Source organism: Vidua macroura, chromosome 27 (genome assembly GCF_024509145.1).
Source record: "Vidua macroura isolate BioBank_ID:100142 chromosome 27, ASM2450914v1, whole genome shotgun sequence".
Classification (NCBI taxonomy): Eukaryota; Metazoa; Chordata; class Aves; order Passeriformes; family Viduidae; genus Vidua; species Vidua macroura.
The window spans coordinates 4,265,449-4,282,214 of NC_071597.1; the positions used below are offsets into that span (position 1 = coordinate 4,265,449).

General features: G+C 53.2%; 4 protein-coding genes across 5 annotated transcripts; 2 read left to right on the forward strand and 2 right to left on the reverse strand.

Moving 5' to 3' along the window:
* Positions 1-493: 493 nt before the first annotated feature.
* On the reverse strand, positions 494-827 carry LOC128819620 (feather keratin Cos2-2-like). The gene has a single exon (XM_053999864.1). It carries the CDS (start codon positions 803-805, stop codon positions 494-496), a length of 312 nt encoding a protein of 103 aa, XP_053855839.1. The 5' UTR covers positions 806-827.
* A 2,353-nt stretch (positions 828-3,180) lies between these two features.
* On the reverse strand, positions 3,181-3,993 carry LOC128819606 (feather keratin Cos2-2-like). The gene is made up of 2 exons (XM_053999852.1): positions 3,944-3,993; positions 3,181-3,574 (listed from the first exon to the last, which is right to left on the reverse strand). The coding sequence occupies exon 2, from the start codon at positions 3,551-3,553 to the stop codon at positions 3,224-3,226; it is 330 nt and encodes a 109-aa protein (XP_053855827.1). The 5' UTR covers positions 3,554-3,574; positions 3,944-3,993; the 3' UTR covers positions 3,181-3,223.
* A 3,170-nt stretch (positions 3,994-7,163) lies between these two features.
* Positions 7,164-10,809, forward strand: LOC128819590 (feather keratin Cos2-2-like). 2 transcript variants are annotated; one of them, XM_053999838.1, is made up of 2 exons: positions 7,164-7,518; positions 10,399-10,809. In XM_053999838.1, the coding sequence occupies exons 1-2, from the start codon at positions 7,444-7,446 to the stop codon at positions 10,747-10,749; spliced, it is 426 nt and encodes a 141-aa protein (XP_053855813.1). In that variant the 5' UTR covers positions 7,164-7,443; the 3' UTR covers positions 10,750-10,809. The 2 variants fall into 2 exon arrangements, with proteins under 2 accessions (XP_053855813.1, XP_053855814.1); XM_053999839.1 differs by lacking the exon at positions 7,164-7,518 and adding an exon at positions 9,911-10,029.
* Positions 10,810-13,108: 2,299 nt separating this feature from the next.
* Positions 13,109-13,716, forward strand: LOC128819618 (feather keratin Cos2-2-like). Its single transcript, XM_053999862.1, has one exon. It carries the CDS (start codon positions 13,168-13,170, stop codon positions 13,477-13,479), a length of 312 nt encoding a protein of 103 aa, XP_053855837.1. The 5' UTR covers positions 13,109-13,167; the 3' UTR covers positions 13,480-13,716.
* Positions 13,717-16,766: the final 3,050 nt, after the last annotated feature.

Consider the following 16,766-nt stretch of genomic DNA (forward strand, 5'->3'; position numbering starts at 1 on the left):
CCATCTTCCCCCCTGGTAGTTGTAGTGGAGTACTGAGGGATGTGTTTGTGAGCTTCAAGGGAAAAGGCATAAAGTAAAATCCACTGCAGGGAGTTCCAAGCTCTGCTTCCTCCACCTTTTGCCCTGAGCACACTGGAAAAGTTGACACAGAAGGAGAGAGAATCAGAGGCCAAGGCTTGGATGCAAAACAACTTTATTGACTCTATGCAAGAAAAAGGAGGTGGTTCCCAGAGAGCACCAGGAGCAGCCACTGAGGTGCATTTGGGGTGTCCCTCTGCCTGCCCTCCAGACAGAAAGAAGGAGGAAGGCCTAGAGGTCCCACTAGGCGGGCACTGAGTGCTGGTGACAGGAAAGGAATGGAAGAGAAAAAAGAGAAGACAAGAAGGAAACAAAAGTCATAAGTCCTACATTTAATGTCCCAAAATTCTGTCTTCATTCCAGCTCCACATGCTGAGGGCTTGGAGGTTCTTGCCTGAGGATATTGCCAGCAGCTTTAGCAGGGACGACAGCATCTGCTGCCACCATAGCAGTTGGTGATGCAGGAGATGTCAAAGCCCCCGGAGCTGATGGGCACTCCGCCACAGCTGAGGATGTTGCCAACAGCAGCGGAGGTGGAGGATCCCACGGCGGTGTTCTGTGGGGAGGAGCTGAGGATGGGGCCGGGCAGGGTCACCAGCACAGCAGGCGGCTCAATGACAACGTGGGAGCTCTGGCACTGCCTGACACAGCACTCATTGCAGCTGCTGGCCAGCGGGCAGGGGCCGCAGGGCTGGCAGCAAGGGTCGCAGGGCTGGCAGCAGGACATGGCTCGGGGTCACAGGTGCACCTGGCACAGAGGGCAGGGAGAAGCACAAAGTGAGGACACACGAGAAGCAGCACTGCACCCAAACGCCCTGCAGCCCAGGCACCTCCTGGCCCACACTGCACTGCCCAGCTCAAGGCCCAGGAGCCACCTCAGCCAAGTCCCAGCCTCTCTCTGTCTGCACAAGACCTTCTCTCCCCTGCCCTCTCCCAGCAGAAGCAGCTCCCAGCCCTGGGCTATGACAGCCCCTCTCAGCTGAGACCTCCAGCCAGGCAAGAGCTGCTCTTGAAACAGCAGCAGGAGGAGGAGGAGAAGAGGCTTCCCACTCACCTGGTTCCTGAGGAGTAGGAGGTGAGAGAAGAGGATGAGAGAGCAGGGACTTGGGCTGCCTTTTATAGCAGTCCTGGCCTGCCTCAGGCCCAGAGGCACCTTAGTGGAAGCAGTAATTTTCTGACCAGCTCATGTCAAATGTGCACCATCCCAGCTAATGGTAGGGGCTGTGTCCTGGTTTCCTGCATTTCTGCCTTTTCATTTCCTGGCTTTTGCCCTGTGCGTTCCTATCTGAGGACTTCTGTTAGGGCTGGGATGAGAGGCCCAAGAATTTCCGGGATATAAACTCATCAGCACAGACTGACTGCTCGGATCATGGTCTGGTGGCATTCCATGAGGTCACATTATGTATCTCAATTCCTCCCTACTGGGTCAGCCTTCTGTCAACAGTCTATGCACGTTTCTCCACCACATTCTTGCTCTTCCGCTGTGCTGTGTTTTGCTTCTCTACAGGAGCCACAGCAAGAATGCTTCTCCCAGAAAAGTGTTGCCCTACCTCCCTAGGGTCCCTTCTCCAGCCACATGCTGGTCTTTCTCACCATATATTCTTTACTGACAATCCTTGCTTATTATTACCATCTCTGCTGCGTTGACCTTGGCTGGATGGCCAGTGCTCTACAGCCACACTATCACTCCAACTTCTGAAGTGGACAGGGAATTAAAACCGAGGTGCAAAAAAAATTTGAGGTGCGAGGTAAGGCGGTTGGCGGCAGTAACACTTCCATAATACTTTCCTCTTGAAATTTTGCTTCACACTGTGATGGATCCTGTCCCTTGTGTAATAGCTGAATGATTTGGAAGCTGGGGAAGAAGGCTGAAGGAATGGGCTCTGTGTCATTGAAGAGTCCCACCATGTCTGACTGAACCAGCTCCAGCTGTGTCCAAAAGGGACTCAGCGCTGCTGAGCCCAACACAGAGTACATCTGTCACACTGCTGATGCCTCTGTGGAAGCATATTTCATTGGGAATGGTTTCGTTTGGGAGGAAAGGGTTAAACTCAGAAGAATTAGGAGGATGATTGTAGGCTCAAGTGACCTTGCAGCTGAGAATGCCACAGCCTGGAGAGTATCAGTGTGGGAAACAGCAAAAGCATGCCCACTACTGCTTTTACCTGTGTTTTGAGAAGTAGAATCTCTGTGTAGAGACAATGCCAGTGTTGGGAGAGACTTGGAGGCCCTCTCACAGATGTGCTTGAGTTCCCTGTTTTGGGAGAGGTAAGATCAAAGCTCAGAGATCACAAAAAGCCCAGGGAGATCACAGCACTGGTGTAAAGAGGAGCCCTGCTAGCAAGGACTGAACCAAAGGGGAAAAATATTCCCATTTGTGCATCTCCACCTAAGCGTTCCTTTGGTCTTTTCTGTGGAGAGAGGCAAGGAAATAAGTTTGCTCTTTGCCTTTCTACCATGGTTTTGTGGTTGTTCCATCTACCTGACAGTGTCAACTCCAAATCTTGAGATGGAAGGGAACCTAAACAACATTTTCTTTCATTTGCAACACTCGACCCACCCCACAAAATATGGACAAGGATGGCACCCCCAAAATCAAGTGGCTCAAAGTCCTCAGCAACCTTGCCTTAACATTTCCAGGAATGAGAAGAAATTTCTCTGTGCAACTTGTTCCAGTGCCGCATCACCCTCAATGTCAGGGTATCCGTGTCAGCTCCAATGAAAAGGGCACAAGGAAAACCCATAGCAGTGAGTCCTGCTCTCTGCTTTTCCCACTTTCTCCTGAGGTGACTGGATGAGTCCTCAGAGATAAAGGAGAAAAAATAGGCCCAAGGGTGGATGCAAAAAGAAATTTATTGAGTCTAAAGAAGAAAAGATGGCGATTCTCAAAGAGAACAGCAGGAGCAGCCGCTAAGATGCAGTGGGGGGTGTGTGTCTGCCCAGACTGCAGGACAGAGGGAGAGGAGGGGTGGGGGGACAGACCCACTAGGATGGCATTGGCAGGTGGTGACAGGAAAGCAGAGAGCAGAAGAACGAACTTATAGGAAAAGAGTCAAAATTCCATGTTCCAATATATTGTCTTCATTCCAGCAGCATGTCCTGAGGTCTTGGAGGTTCTTGCCTAAGGATGTCGGCAGCAGCATTTTTAGCAGGGACGACAACATCTGCTGCCACCGTAGCAGTTGGTGATGCAGGAGATGTCAAAGCCCCCGGAGCTGATGGGCACTCCCTCAGAGCTGAGGATGCTGCCAACAGCAGCGGAGGTGGAGGATCCCACGGCGGTGTTCTGTGGGAAGGAGCTGAGGATGGGGCCGGGCAGGGTCACCAGCACAGCAGGCGGCTCAATGACAACGTGGGAGCTCTGGCACTGCCTGACACAGCACTCATTGCAGCTGCTGGCCAGCGGGCAGGGGCCGCAGGACTGGCTGCAAGGGTTGCAGGGCTGGCACTGCTGGCACTTCTCAGAGCAGGACATGTCTGGAGCCTGGCGCCGCACCTGGCACAGAGGGCGGGGAGGAAGCAGAGCACACGCACACCTGAGACACAGCCCGCAAGGCACCCCCAGCAGGACAAGGCCCCCGCTGCCTGCGGAGCTCCAGGCTGTGCAGGCCCAAGCTGGGCATCCTTGGCCTGAGCCCAGCACGGTCCTTCCGAGCTCAGCCAGGCCCAGCTGTGCTCCTGCCTAACCTGGATGAAAATCAGCACCTCAGCCCAGCCTCAGCCTCTGGCCAGAGCACACGGTCTCCCCTCTGCCCACACCACCACCACTGCAGAACACCCCCAGGAGGACAAGGAGCAGGAACAAGGGCCAGAAAGCTCAGTGCTGTTGTGGAGAGGGTGGAGGAGAAAGAGGCTTCCAACTCACCTGGTTCGCAAGGAGAAGGAGGTGACAGAAGTGGTTGAGAGAGCCACCAGTTAGGCTGCCTTTTATCCTGGCCCCACAGTGCCTCAGGGCCCACAGTTTGTGCTGTGCAAGTGACAATATTCCTGCATGATCCCAAATGAACGGAAACATCTCTGGGAATGGTATGGCATGAGTTGGTTTTTCCTTCTACAATGACTTTGCATTTCCTGGCTCACATCATTCCCATTCCCTCATGGACACTTCTTCTGAATGCTGGTATGTGAGATCCCATGTTTCCTGGGGCCAAGGATGTGTCAGTGCGAGTAAGAGACGTGAAATAAGTGGATAAAGCATCACAAGGAGCCCGGTGATTCCAGCCTGAGGCATTCTTTTGGATATTTTCTGTTCCTGCTGGCTGCAAGGGCCTCCTCTGCTCTCAGCCCTCCAGTCTTTTGCTCACCACCTAATGGCTCCTCTATGTGATTTGTCCTTTTAATGAAACCTCTTGGTCTTCCCCCTCGGCCTTCACAGTGCAGGAGACTCCCGTAGCACTGCTGCCTCCGTGTCTGTGCTGCTTGGGGTTCCCAGAATCTGCTCTGACTGGGAGCTTCCCAGCACCTCCTCAGTCACATCCCTTCCTAAGGCCTCTGCCCCGTGTGCTGCCCCGCAATAATGTGCGTGGCAGCGTGGCTGTGCCCCAGTGTGTGCGAGTGTCTGCACATGCCTGTGCTTGTGCCCTGCTGGGAACAGCCCCTGAGAGCCTCTGGCCTGCACGGGGATGGTCGTGCACAGGGCAGGGCAATTGTGTGCAACCCCCCTGCCCGTGTGCCTGTGCCCGTCTGCTGGGCTCCGTGCCTCTGGGGTCATCTCTGAGCACACCTGGGCAGGCTGGCAGTGTGGCAGTGCCCCTGTGTGTGTGTCCACAGCTGGGCCTGAGCTGAGCTCTCAGCCCAGCCCTTGCAAGCCCCGTAGGGCCTTCCTTGCCCAGCAGTGCCAGCCACTCCCACACACTCAGCCTCCCGTTCCTTCTCTGCAGGAACCTGGAGAGGGCCACGGCACCCACATCTCACAAGGACAATCCCAAAGCCAGGCCATCCCTTTGATGCCACCTCCAGGCAGCCTTGGGGCCCCCAGCTGTTTCCCAGTGTCCTTGTTCCTGCCTCATGGGGAGGCTTGGAGGTGACAGGCTTCTGGTGGCTCTGTGGGGACGGGGCGGTCCAGTGGCCACAGTGGCCTTTGGCCTGAACCACTAGGTATAGAAATTGATGCTGTTAAAGAGAGTGAAGCACCTGGAGAAAGTGTTTGACCCTTTCTGGGCGGTGGTGGCCGGAAGATGGAAGCGTTGCTCATCTGCGACACCGAGAATGGAAAACAGTGGGAGCTTCCAGGAAGGTGGGAGGATGGTTTTGGTTCTGTCCTCAATCTTAGTGTAGCCTACAGTTTTATGTAAAATAGGCTTCAGGATCATGAGAGAAATGTAGGAAACTTAAATGGCAAATCAGTTGGAATATGTGGACATAGGTGTTTCATTTGGAAATTCAAATGTGAACGGTAAAAATGCGTTTCTCCTTGGCATACCTCCAATCCTGCTTGTTCAGGTCCATCATCTGGCATGACTACTGTATTCATGCTGTGCCAGGTACTCTGAGTAACTTTCTTGCTTTGTTGCTGCAGCAGTATTTCCTTGGGGAAACTAAGTGGAGTGAAATCAAGGCACACGCAGAAATACACACTCTGATCCACTCCATTTATGTATTGTTGCGCTGAGAGCGATGTCCAAAGACAACAATATCATAGACAGAGCAGGTCAAGTAATGTTGGACAGTGCTTCCTACTTCATGCCCAGAGCCTCAGGGGCCACGATGGGGGTGCTGGAGTTGGATTTGGGAAACTGGGCTTCCCTGGCAGCACAGAGCACCTCTCCTCCAGTGGCTACTGAAGAGCCTGGCTACAGTTCCACGTGGAGTGTGAAATGTTCACTGCACAGGGTGGGCAAGTGGGGCCATTCCCACACCCTTCTTTTGTTTCTTCAGAAAGGCATTGTTTTGTCTAAAGATGCATCTTTGTGCCAGTCTGAGCAGTGAGCCAGGACTATGTGAGGAACGTGTCAAATCCCAATCCAGCAGCCACTGCAACCCCTCTGCATGTGTCAGAGATGACCAAGGTGCTGGAGAACCTGTGCTATGAGTGATGATGCGGAGCCTTTTCTCTCTAGAAAGTAAAAGGTTTTGGAGAACGCCATCCAGTTTTCCAGCAGTTCAAGGATTCCAACAAAAAGGATGGGGCTGCTTTCATTCCAAGGATTCCCATGGGAAGCGAGGGTCATTTGCCAGGAGTGCACTTGTTCAAGAACACAATGCTCCATGGTACCTCCCCAACAGGGGAAGAATGCCTGTGAGCAAGACTTCTCCACTGTGGCCTTCTCTCTACTGCAGTGGACATTCCTGCCAGGAATCTTTTCTGGTGCAGGCTCCTCATGGGGTCACAGCTTCTTTCATGGTAGATTCACCTGCAAAGGGCCCCAGAGGTTACGTGGGGTCGTGTGTTGGAGACAGACACATGACACCACACACTGAGAGTCACCAGCAAACAGCAGCAGTTTATTAGGGAAGGCTCTTCATGTAGGGGGGTTGAAACTCCAGGTTAAAACAGCTGACTGGTTGAGATCACTCTCTGCGCAGATGTCTGGCTAGTGATGTGCCTGCATCTAAGCTTGAACAGGGTTGGCTGAGGGTCCCCTGTATAGGTTTGAATCCAACCCATCATACGGTGACACCACACAACAGCTGACCCCAATCAGCCCATCTGTGTGGGTGCTGCCAACCCCAACCTATGAAACCCCGCAGTCCTGTGTGTCTGGACAGCAGCTGGGCAGAACAGTAAATGTGGGGGAGGTGTCAGAAAAGAGGAGGCTGTGGGCTGTCCCCAAGCATTGCTGATTCCCACGCACCCCTTTCACCCCCCATTTCTGTCAAGTTGGAGAACCATCTTCCCCCCCTGGTAGTTGTAGTGGAGTACTGAGGGATGTGTTTGTGAGCTTCAAGGGAAAAGGCATAAAGTAAAATCCACTGCAGGGAGTTCCAAGCTCTGCTTCCTCCACCTTTTGCCCTGAGCACACTGGAAAAGTTGACACAGAAGGAGAGAGAATCAGAGGCCAAGGCTTGGATGCAAAACAACTTTATTGACTCTATGCAAGAAAAAGGAGGTGGTTCCCAGAGAGCACCAGGAGCAGCCACTGAGGTGCATTTGGGGTGTCCCTCTGCCTGCCCTCCAGACAGAAAGAAGGAGGAAGGCCTAGAGGTCCCACTAGGCGGGCACTGAGTGCTGGTGACAGGAAAGGAATGGAAGAGAAAAAAGAGAAGACAAGAAGGAAACAAAAGTCATAAGTCCTACATTTAATGTCCCAAAATTCTGTCTTCATTCCAGCTCCACATGCTGAGGGCTTGGAGGTTCTTGCCTGAGGATATTGCCAGCAGCTTTAGCAGGGACGACAACATCTGCTGCCACCATAGCAGTTGGTGATGCAGGAGATGTCAAAGCCCCCGGAGCTGATGGGCACTCCGCCACAGCTGAGGATGTTGCCAACAGCAGCGGAGGTAGAAGATCCCACGGCGGTGTTCTGTGGGGAGGAGCTGAGGATGGGGCCGGGCAGGGTCACCAGCACAGCAGGCGGCTCAATGACAACGTGGGAGCTCTGGCACTGCCTGACACAGCACTCATTGCAGCTGCTGGCCAGCGGGCAGGGGCCGCAGGGCTGGCAGCAAGGGTCGCAGGGCTTGCAGCAGGACATGGCTCGGGGTCACAGGTGCACCTGGCACAGAGGGCAGGGAGAAGCACAAAGTGAGGACACACGAGAAGCAGCACTGCGCCCAAACGCCCTGCAGCCCAGGCACCTCCCGGCCCACACTGCAGTGCCCAGCTCAAAGCCCAGGAGCCACCTCAGCCAAGTCCCAGCCTCTCTCTGCCTGCACAAGACCTTCTCTCCCCTGCCCTCTCCCAGCAGAAGCAGCTCCCAGCCCTGGGCTATGACAGCCCCTCTCAGCTGAGACCTCCAGCCAGGCAAGAGCTGCTCTTGAAGCAGCAGCAGGAGGAGAAGGAGGAGAAGCTCCCTACTCACCTGGTTCCTGAGGAGAAGGAGGTGAGAGAAGAGGATGAGAGAGCAGAGACTTGGGCTGCCTTTTATAGCAGTCCTGGCCTGCCTCAGGCCCAGAGCCACCTTAGTGGAAGCAGTAATTTTCTGACCAGCTCATGTCAAATGTGCACCATCCCAGCTAATGGTAGGGGCTGTGTCCTGGTTTCCTGCACTGCAGCCTCTATTTCCTGGCTTCTGCCCTGTGTGTTCCTATCTGAAGACTCTTTCTCAGGCCAGGATGAGACGTCCAACAATTTCCAGGATATAAACATATCAGAGTAGGCAGAATGCTGGGATGATGGCCTGGTGGCATTCCATGCAGGCTCATGACCTGAACCTGTGTCATTCCTGTGTTGGAAGAAGCCAACACCAATCTCCACACTACCTCCTTCTAGGTAGTAGCAGAGATTGATATAGTCCACACTAACTCTTACAGATAGTGGTAGACAGTAATGGTAGGCCAAAAAAATCCAATTCCCTCCATAATGGAGACATTTCATCAGAGGTGATTTGGAAAAGAAGAGAACGCTGGGTGAGAACTGCCAAAGAGCAAAAGCTATGGTGGGACGCCTACTGAGCCAGGCATCTCTCTGCAGTCTGACATGGGAATGGATGGAGATCTGTCCATTTGGGGGTTGACACATTCCTGAGATAAGGCTGGGTCACCGTTACAGACAGCATGAAAGATGCTTCTTTAGGCAAAACACTCTGACCCCTTTCTGAAGAAGTAGAGAGAGGTGCTGGGAATGGCCTTCCTTCCACATCCCATGCAGAGACCAATTGCCTCTCCCTATGGAGCAGATACCAGGCACAGTCCTTCAATTCTTCCAGGAGGACAGGTGCTCTGAATAAGAAGATGTGGTCATGGAAAGCTCCGACCCCTGTTCCATAGAGGCCAAACCCCACTCTAGTGAGTACCAGCAATGAAGAGAGTTGTCTCCAGGCTCCCTGGATTGAATGTGCTCACCCCATCTTCCCTTCAGCAGGGACTCAAAGAATTAAGATCCTGGCATTCAGCTTCTTCCTGCTTTAATCCCCAAACCTCGTGCTCATACAGACAAAGGAGCAAGCTCTGAAACTGAGCTGCCAATCACTAACATGTAGCCTTTAATCCCCAGGACACCCAGAGCCTCCAGGGAAGCCCAGAGTCCCAAGCCCAGCTCCAGCACCACTTTGGTGGCCCCTGAGCCTCTGAACTCCAGTCAAAACTTGGACTAGGAAGCACTGACCAACACTTCTACTTTTCCTTGCTGTAATCTGGAATATTGTTGTCTCTAGACATCACTCAGAGTGCAGCAATGCATAAATGGAATCCCCCAGCATGTGGCTGCAGACAAGTGCTCTCCCCTGTGCAAAACACTCCCAGTGTAGGACTGCAGCACTCGGGGTGTGTTTACACAAGTGCAAAAGCACATGGCTGCGCAGATATTCACACACACTGTGATTCAGGCAGCAGTGCAACAGGTGCCACAGGGACTGTGCAGGCAGAGAAGGAATCCAAAGAGATTTTAAGAGAAGGACAAGGCACATGGTCAAGAGAGGCCAAGGGAGATAATCCAAAGACTGGAGAGCTGGCAAAGGAGGGGCCCTTGCAGGCATCAGGAATATAAAATATCCAAAATATTGCCCCATGTGGTCATCAGCTGCCTCCTCAAAATCCCTTCTACACTTAGTTCATGTCTATTGCCCAGTCTGACACATCTTTGCCCCCAGGAAACATGTGATACAAGCGTTCAGAAGAAGTGTCCATGAGTAATGATGTGAGCCAAGAAAGGCAAAGTCATGGTAGAAGGAAAAACCAACTCATGCCATACCATTCCCAGAGATGTTTCCATTCATTTGGGATCATGCAGGAATATCGTCACTTGCACAGCACAAACTGTGGGCCCTGAGGCACTGTGGGGCCAGGATAAAAGGCAGCCTAACTGGTGGCTCTCTCAACCACTTCTGTCACCTCCTTCTCCTTGCGAACCAGGTGAGTTGGAAGCCTCTTTCTCCTCCACCCTCTCCACGACAGCACTGAGCTTTCTGGCCCTTGTTCCTGCTCCTTGTCCTCCTGGGGGTGTTCTGCAGTGGTGGTGGTGTGGGCAGAGGGGAGACCGTGTGCTCTGGCCAGAGGCTGAGGCTGGGCTGAGGTGCTGATTTTCATCCAGGTTAGGCAGGAGCACAGCTGGGCCTGGCTGAGCTCGGAAGGACCGTGCTGGGCTCAGGCCAAGGATGCCCAGCTTGGGCCTGCACAGCCTGGAGCTCCGCAGGCAGCGGGGGCCTTGTCCTGCTGGGGGTGCCTTGCGGGCTGTGTCTCAGGTGTGCGTGTGCTCTGCTTCCTCCCCGCCCTCTGTGCCAGGTGCGGCGCCAGGCTCCAGACATGTCCTGCTCTGAGAAGTGCCAGCAGTGCCAGCCCTGCAACCCTTGCAGCCAGTCCTGCGGCCCCTGCCCGCTGGCCAGCAGCTGCAATGAGTGCTGTGTCAGGCAGTGCCAGAGCTCCCACGTTGTCATTGAGCCGCCTGCTGTGCTGGTGACCCTGCCCGGCCCCATCCTCAGCTCCTTCCCACAGAACACCGCCGTGGGATCCTCCACCTCTGCTGCTGTTGGCAGCATCCTCAGCTCTGAGGGAGTGCCCATCAGCTCCGGGGGCTTTGACATCTCCTGCATCACCAACTGCTACGGTGGCAGCAGATGTTGTCGTCCCTGCTAAAAATGCTGCTGCCGACATCCTTAGGCAAGAACCTCCAAGACCTCAGGACATGCTGCTGGAATGAAGACAATATATTGGAACATGGAATTTTGACTCTTTTCCTATAAGTTCCTTCTTCTGCTCTCTGCTTTCCTGTCGCCACCTGCCAATGCCATCCTAGTGGGTCTGTCCCCCCACCCCTCCTCTCCCTCTGTCCTGCAGTCTGGGCAGACACACACCCCCCACTGCATCTTAGCGGCTGCTCCTGCTGTTCTCTTTGAGAATCGCCATCTTTTCTTCTTTAGACTCAATAAATTTCTTTTTGCATCCACCCTTGGGCCTATTTTTTCTCCTTTATCTCTGAGGACTCATCCAGTCACCTCAGGAGAAAGTGGGAAAAGCAGAGAGCAGGACTCACTGCTATGGGTTTTCCTTGTGCCCTTTTCATTGGAGCTGACACGGATACCCTGACATTGAGGGTGATGCGGCACCGGAGCAAGTTGCACAGAGAAATTTCTTCTCATTCCTGGAAATGTTAAGGCAAGGTTGCTGAGGACTTTGAGCCACTTGATTTTGGGGGTGCCATCCTTGTCCATATTTTGTGGGGTGGGTGGAGTGTTGCAAATGAAAGAAAATGTTGTTTAGGTTCCCTTCCATCTCAAGATTTGGAGTTGACACTGTCAGGTAGATGGAACAACCACAAAACCATGGTAGAAAGGCAAAGAGCAAACTTATTTCCTTGCCTCTCTCCACAGAAAAGACCAAAGGAACGCTTAGGTGGAGATGCACAAATGGGAATATTTTTCCCCTTTGGCTCAGTCCTTGCTAGCAGGGCTCCTCTTTACACCAGTGCTGTGATCTCCCTGGGCTTTTTGTGATCTCTGAGCTTTGATCTTACCTCTCCCAAAACAGGGAACTCAAGCACATCTGTGAGAGGGCCTCCAAGTCTCTCCCAACACTGGCATTGTCTCTACACAGAGATTCTACTTCTCAAAACACAGGTAAAAGCAGTAGTGGGCATGCTTTTGCTGTTTCCCACACTGATACTCTCCAGGCTGTGGCATTCTCAGCTGCAAGGTCACTTGAGCCTACAATCATCCTCCTAATTCTTCTGAGTTTAACCCTTTCCTCCCAAACGAAACCATTCCCAATGAAATATGCTTCCACAGAGGCATCAGCAGTGTGACAGATGTACTCTGTGTTGGGCTCAGCAGCGCTGAGTCCCTTTTGGACACAGCTGGAGCTGGTTCAGTCAGACATGGTGGGACTCTTCAATGACACAGAGCCCATTCCTTCAGCCTTCTTCCCCAGCTTCCAAATCATTCAGCTATTACACAAGGGACAGGATCCATCACAGTGTGAAGCAAAATTTCAAGAGGAAAGTATTATGGAAGTGTTACTGCCGCCAACCGCCTTACCTCGCACCTCAAATTTTTTTTGCACCTCGGTTTTAATTCCCTGTCCACTTCAGAAGTTGGAGTGATAGTGTGGCTGTAGAGCACTGGCCATCCAGCCAAGGTCAACGCAGCAGAGATGGTAATAATAAGCAAGGATTGTCAGTAAAGAATATATGGTGAGAAAGACCAGCATGTGGCTGGAGAAGGGACCCTAGGGAGGTAGGGCAACACTTTTCTGGGAGAAGCATTCTTGCTGTGGCTCCTGTAGAGAAGCAAAACACAGCACAGCGGAAGAGCAAGAATGTGGTGGAGAAACGTGCATAGACTGTTGACAGAAGGCTGACCCAGTAGGGAGGAATTGAGATACATAATGTGACCTCATGGAATGCCACCAGACCATGATCCGAGCAGTCAGTCTGTGCTGATGAGTTTATATCCCGGAAATTCTTGGGCCTCTCATCCCAGCCCTAACAGAAGTCCTCAGATAGGAATGCACAGGGCAAAAGCCAGGAAATGAAAAGGCAGAAATGCAGGAAACCAGGACACAGCCCCTACCATTAGCTGGGATGGTGCACATTTGACATGAGCTGGTCAGAAAATTACTGCTTCCACTAAGGTGCCTCTGGGCCTGAGGCAGGCCAGGACTGCTATAAAAGGCAGCCCAAGTCCCTGCTCTCTCATCCTCTTCTCTCACCTCCTACTCCTCAGGAACCAGGTGAGTGGGAAGCCTCTTCTCCTCCTCCTCCTGCTGCTGTTTCAAGAGCAGCTCTTGCCTGGCTGGAGGTCTCAGCTGAGAGGGGCTGTCATAGCCCAGGGCTGGGAGCTGCTTCTGCTGGGAGAGGGCAGGGGAGAGAAGGTCTTGTGCAGGCAGAGAGAGGCTGGGACTTGGCTGAGGTGGCTCCTGGGATTTGAGCTGGGCACTGCAGTGTGGGCCAGGAGGTGCCTGGGCTGCAGGGTGTTTGGGTGCAGTGCTGCTTCTCGTGTGTCCTCACTTTGTGCTTCTCCCTGCCCTCTGTGCCAGGTGCACCTGTGACCCCGAGCCATGTCCTGCTGCAAGCCCTGCGACCCTTGCTGCCAGCCCTGCGGCCCCTGCCCGCTGGCCAGCAGCTGCAATGAGTGCTGTGTCAGGCAGTGCCAGAGCTCCCACGTTGTCATTGAGCCGCCTGCTGTGCTGGTGACCCTGCCCGGCCCCATCCTCAGCTCCTCCCCACAGAACACCGCCGTGGGATCCTCCACCTCTGCTGCTGTTGGCAGCATCCTCAGCTGTGGCGGAGTGCCCATCAGCTCCGGGGGCTTTGACATCTCCTGCATCACCAACTGCTATGGTGGCAGCAGATGTTGTCGTCCCTGCTAAAGCTGCTGGCAATATCCTCAGGCAAGAACCTCCAAGCCCTCAGCATGTGGAGCTGGAATGAAGACAGAATTTTGGGACATTAAATGTAGGACTTATGACTTTTGTTTCCTTCTTGTCTTCTCTTTTTTCTCTTCCATTCCTTTCCTGTCACCAGCACTCAGTGCCCGCCTAGTGGGACCTCTAGGCCTTCCTCCTTCTTTCTGTCTGGAGGGCAGGCAGAGGGACACCCCAAATGCACCTCAGTGGCTGCTCCTGGTGCTCTCTGGGAACCACCTCCTTTTTCTTGCATTGAGTCAATAAAGTTGTTTTGCATCCAAGCCTTGGCCTCTGATTCTCTCTCCTTCTGTGTCAACTTTTCCAGTGTGCTCAGGGCAAAAGGTGGAGGAAGCAGAGCTTGGAACTCCCTGCAGTGGATTTTACTTTATGCCTTTTCCCTTGAAGCTCACAAACACATCCCTCAGTACTCCACTACAACTACCAGGGGGGGAAGATGGTTCTCCAACTTGACAGAAATGGGGGGTGAAAGGGGTGCGTGGGAATCAGCAATGCTTGGGGACAGCCCACAGCCTCCTCTTTTCTGACACCTCCCCCACATTTACTGTTCTGCCCAGCTGCTGTCCAGACACACAGGACTGCGGGGTTTCATAGGTTGGGGTTGGCAGCACCCACACAGATGGGCTGATTGGGGTCAGCTGTTCTGTGGTGTCACCGTATGATGGGTTGGATTCAAACCTATACAGGGGACCCTCAGCCAACCCTGTTCAAGCTTAGATGCAGGCACATCATTAGCCAGACATCTGCGCAGAGAGTGATCTCAACCAGTCAGCTGTTTTAACCTGGAGTTTCAACCCCCCTACATGAAGAGCCTTCCCTAATAAACTGCTGCTGTTTGCTGGTGACTCTCAGTGTGTGGTGTCATGTGTCTGTCTCCAACACACGACCCCACGTAACCTCTGGGGCCCTTTGCAGGTGAATCTACCATGAAAGAAGCTGTGACCCCATGAGGAGCCTGCACCAGAAAAGATTCCTGGCAGGAATGTCCACTGCAGTAGAGAGAAGGCCACAGTGGAGAAGTCTTGCTCACAGGCATTCTTCCCCTGTTGGGGAGGTACCATGGAGCATTGTGTTCTTGAACAAGTGCACTCCTGGCAAATGACCCTCGCTTCCCATGGGAATCCTTGGAATGAAAGCGGCCCCATCCTTTTTGTTGGAATCCTTGAACTGCTGGAAAACTGGATGGCGTTCTCCAAAACCTTTTACTTTCTAGAGAGAAAAGGCTCCGCATCATCACTCATAGCACAGGTTCTCCAGCACCTTGATCATCTCTGACACATGCAGAGGGGTTGCAGTGGCTGCTGGATTGGGATTTGACACGTTCCTCACATAGTCCTGGCTCACTGCTCAGACTGGCACAAAGATGCATCTTTAGACAAAACAATGCCTTTCTGAAGAAACAAAAGAAGGGTGTGGGAATGGCCCCACTTGCCCACCCTGTGCAGTGAACATTTCACACTCCACGTGGAACTGTAGCCAGGCTCTTCAGTAGCCACTGGAGGAGAGGTGCTCTGTGCTGCCAGGGAAGCCCAGTTTCCCAAATCCAACTCCAGCACCCCCATCGTGGCCCCTGAGGCTCTGGGCATGAAGTAGGAAGCACTGTCCAACATTACTTGACCTGCTCTGTCTATGATATTGTTGTCTTTGGACATCGCTCTCAGCGCAACAATACATAAATGGAGTGGATCAGAGTGTGTATTTCTGCGTGTGCCTTGATTTCACTCCACTTAGTTTCCCCAAGGAAATACTGCTGCAGCAACAAAGCAAGAAAGTTACTCAGAGTACCTGGCACAGCATGAATACAGTAGTCATGCCAGATGATGGACCTGAACAAGCAGGATTGGAGGTATGCCAAGGAGAAACGCATTTTTACCGTTCACATTTGAATTTCCAAATGAAACACCTATGTCCACATATTCCAACTGATTTGCCATTTAAGTTTCCTACATTTCTCTCATGATCCTGAAGCCTATTTTACATAAAACTGTAGGCTACACTAAGATTGAGGACAGAACCAAAACCATCCTCCCACCTTCCTGGAAGCTCCCACTGTTTTCCATTCTCGGTGTCGCAGATGAGCAACGCTTCCATCTTCCGGCCACCACCGCCCAGAAAGGGTCAAACACTTTCTCCAGGTGCTTCACTCTCTTTAACAGCATCAATTTCTATACCTAGTGGTTCAGGCCAAAGGCCACTGTGGCCACTGGACCGCCCCGTCCCCACAGAGCCACCAGAAGCCTGTCACCTCCAAGCCTCCCCATGAGGCAGGAACAAGGACACTGGGAAACAGCTGGGGGCCCCAAGGCTGCCTGGAGGTGGCATCAAAGGGATGGCCTGGCTTTGGGATTGTCCTTGTGAGATGTGGGTGCCGTGGCCCTCTCCAGGTTCCTGCAGAGAAGGAACGGGAGGCTGAGTGTGTGGGAGTGGCTGGCACTGCTGGGCAGGGAAGGCACTACGGGGCTTGCAAGGGCTGGGCTGAGAGCTCAGCTCAGGCCCAGCTGTGGACACACACACAGGGGCACTGCCACACTGCCAGCCTGCCCAGGTGTGCTCAGAGATGACCCCAGAGGCACGGAGCCCAGCAGACGGGCACAGGCACACGGGCAGGGGGGTTGCACACAATTGCCCTGCCCTGTGCACGACCATCCCCGTGCAGGCCAGAGGCTCTCAGGGGCTGTTCCCAGCAGGGCACAAGCACAGGCATGTGCAGACACTCGCACACACTGGGGCACAGCCACGCTGCCACGCACATTATTGCGGGGCAGCACACGGGGCAGAGGCCTTAGGAAGGGATGTGACTGAGGAGGTGCTGGGAAGCTCCCAGTCAGAGCAGATTCTGGGAACCCCAAGCAGCACAGACACGGAGGCAGCAGTGCTACGGGAGTCTCCTGCACTGTGAAGGCCGAGGAGGAAGACCAAGAGGTTTCATTAAAAGGACAAATCACACAGAGGAGCCATTAGGTGGTGAGCAAAAGACTGGAGGGCTGAGAGCAGAGGAGGCCCTTGCAGCCAGCAGGAACAGAAAATATCCAAAAGAATGCCTCAGGCTGGAATCACCGGGCTCCTTGTGATGCTTTATCCACTTATTTCACGTCTCTTACTCGCACTGACACATCCTTGGCCCCAGGAAACATGGGATCTCACATACAAGCGTTCAGAAGAAGTGTCCATGAGTAATGATGTGAGCCAAGAAAGGCAAAGTCATGGTAGAAGGAAAAACCAACTCATGCCAT

What these genes read in the sequence shown, in the direction of transcription:
- LOC128819620 (XM_053999864.1), bottom strand. Translation starts at nt 805, where the DNA reads ATGTCCTGCTGCCAGCCCTGCGACCCTTGCTGCCAGCCCTGCGGCCCC.
- LOC128819606 (XM_053999852.1), bottom strand. Translation starts at nt 3,553, where the DNA reads ATGTCCTGCTCTGAGAAGTGCCAGCAGTGCCAGCCCTGCAACCCTTGC.
- LOC128819590 (XM_053999838.1), top strand. Translation starts at nt 7,444, where the DNA reads ATGCAGGAGATGTCAAAGCCCCCGGAGCTGATGGGCACTCCGCCACAG. An exon ending in TGTTGCCAACAGCAGCGGAG is followed by an intron (nt 7,519 to 10,398) that starts GTAGAAGATCCC and finishes CCTCTGTGCCAG; the next exon opens with GTGCGGCGCCAGGCTCCAGA.
- LOC128819618 (XM_053999862.1), top strand. Translation starts at nt 13,168, where the DNA reads ATGTCCTGCTGCAAGCCCTGCGACCCTTGCTGCCAGCCCTGCGGCCCC.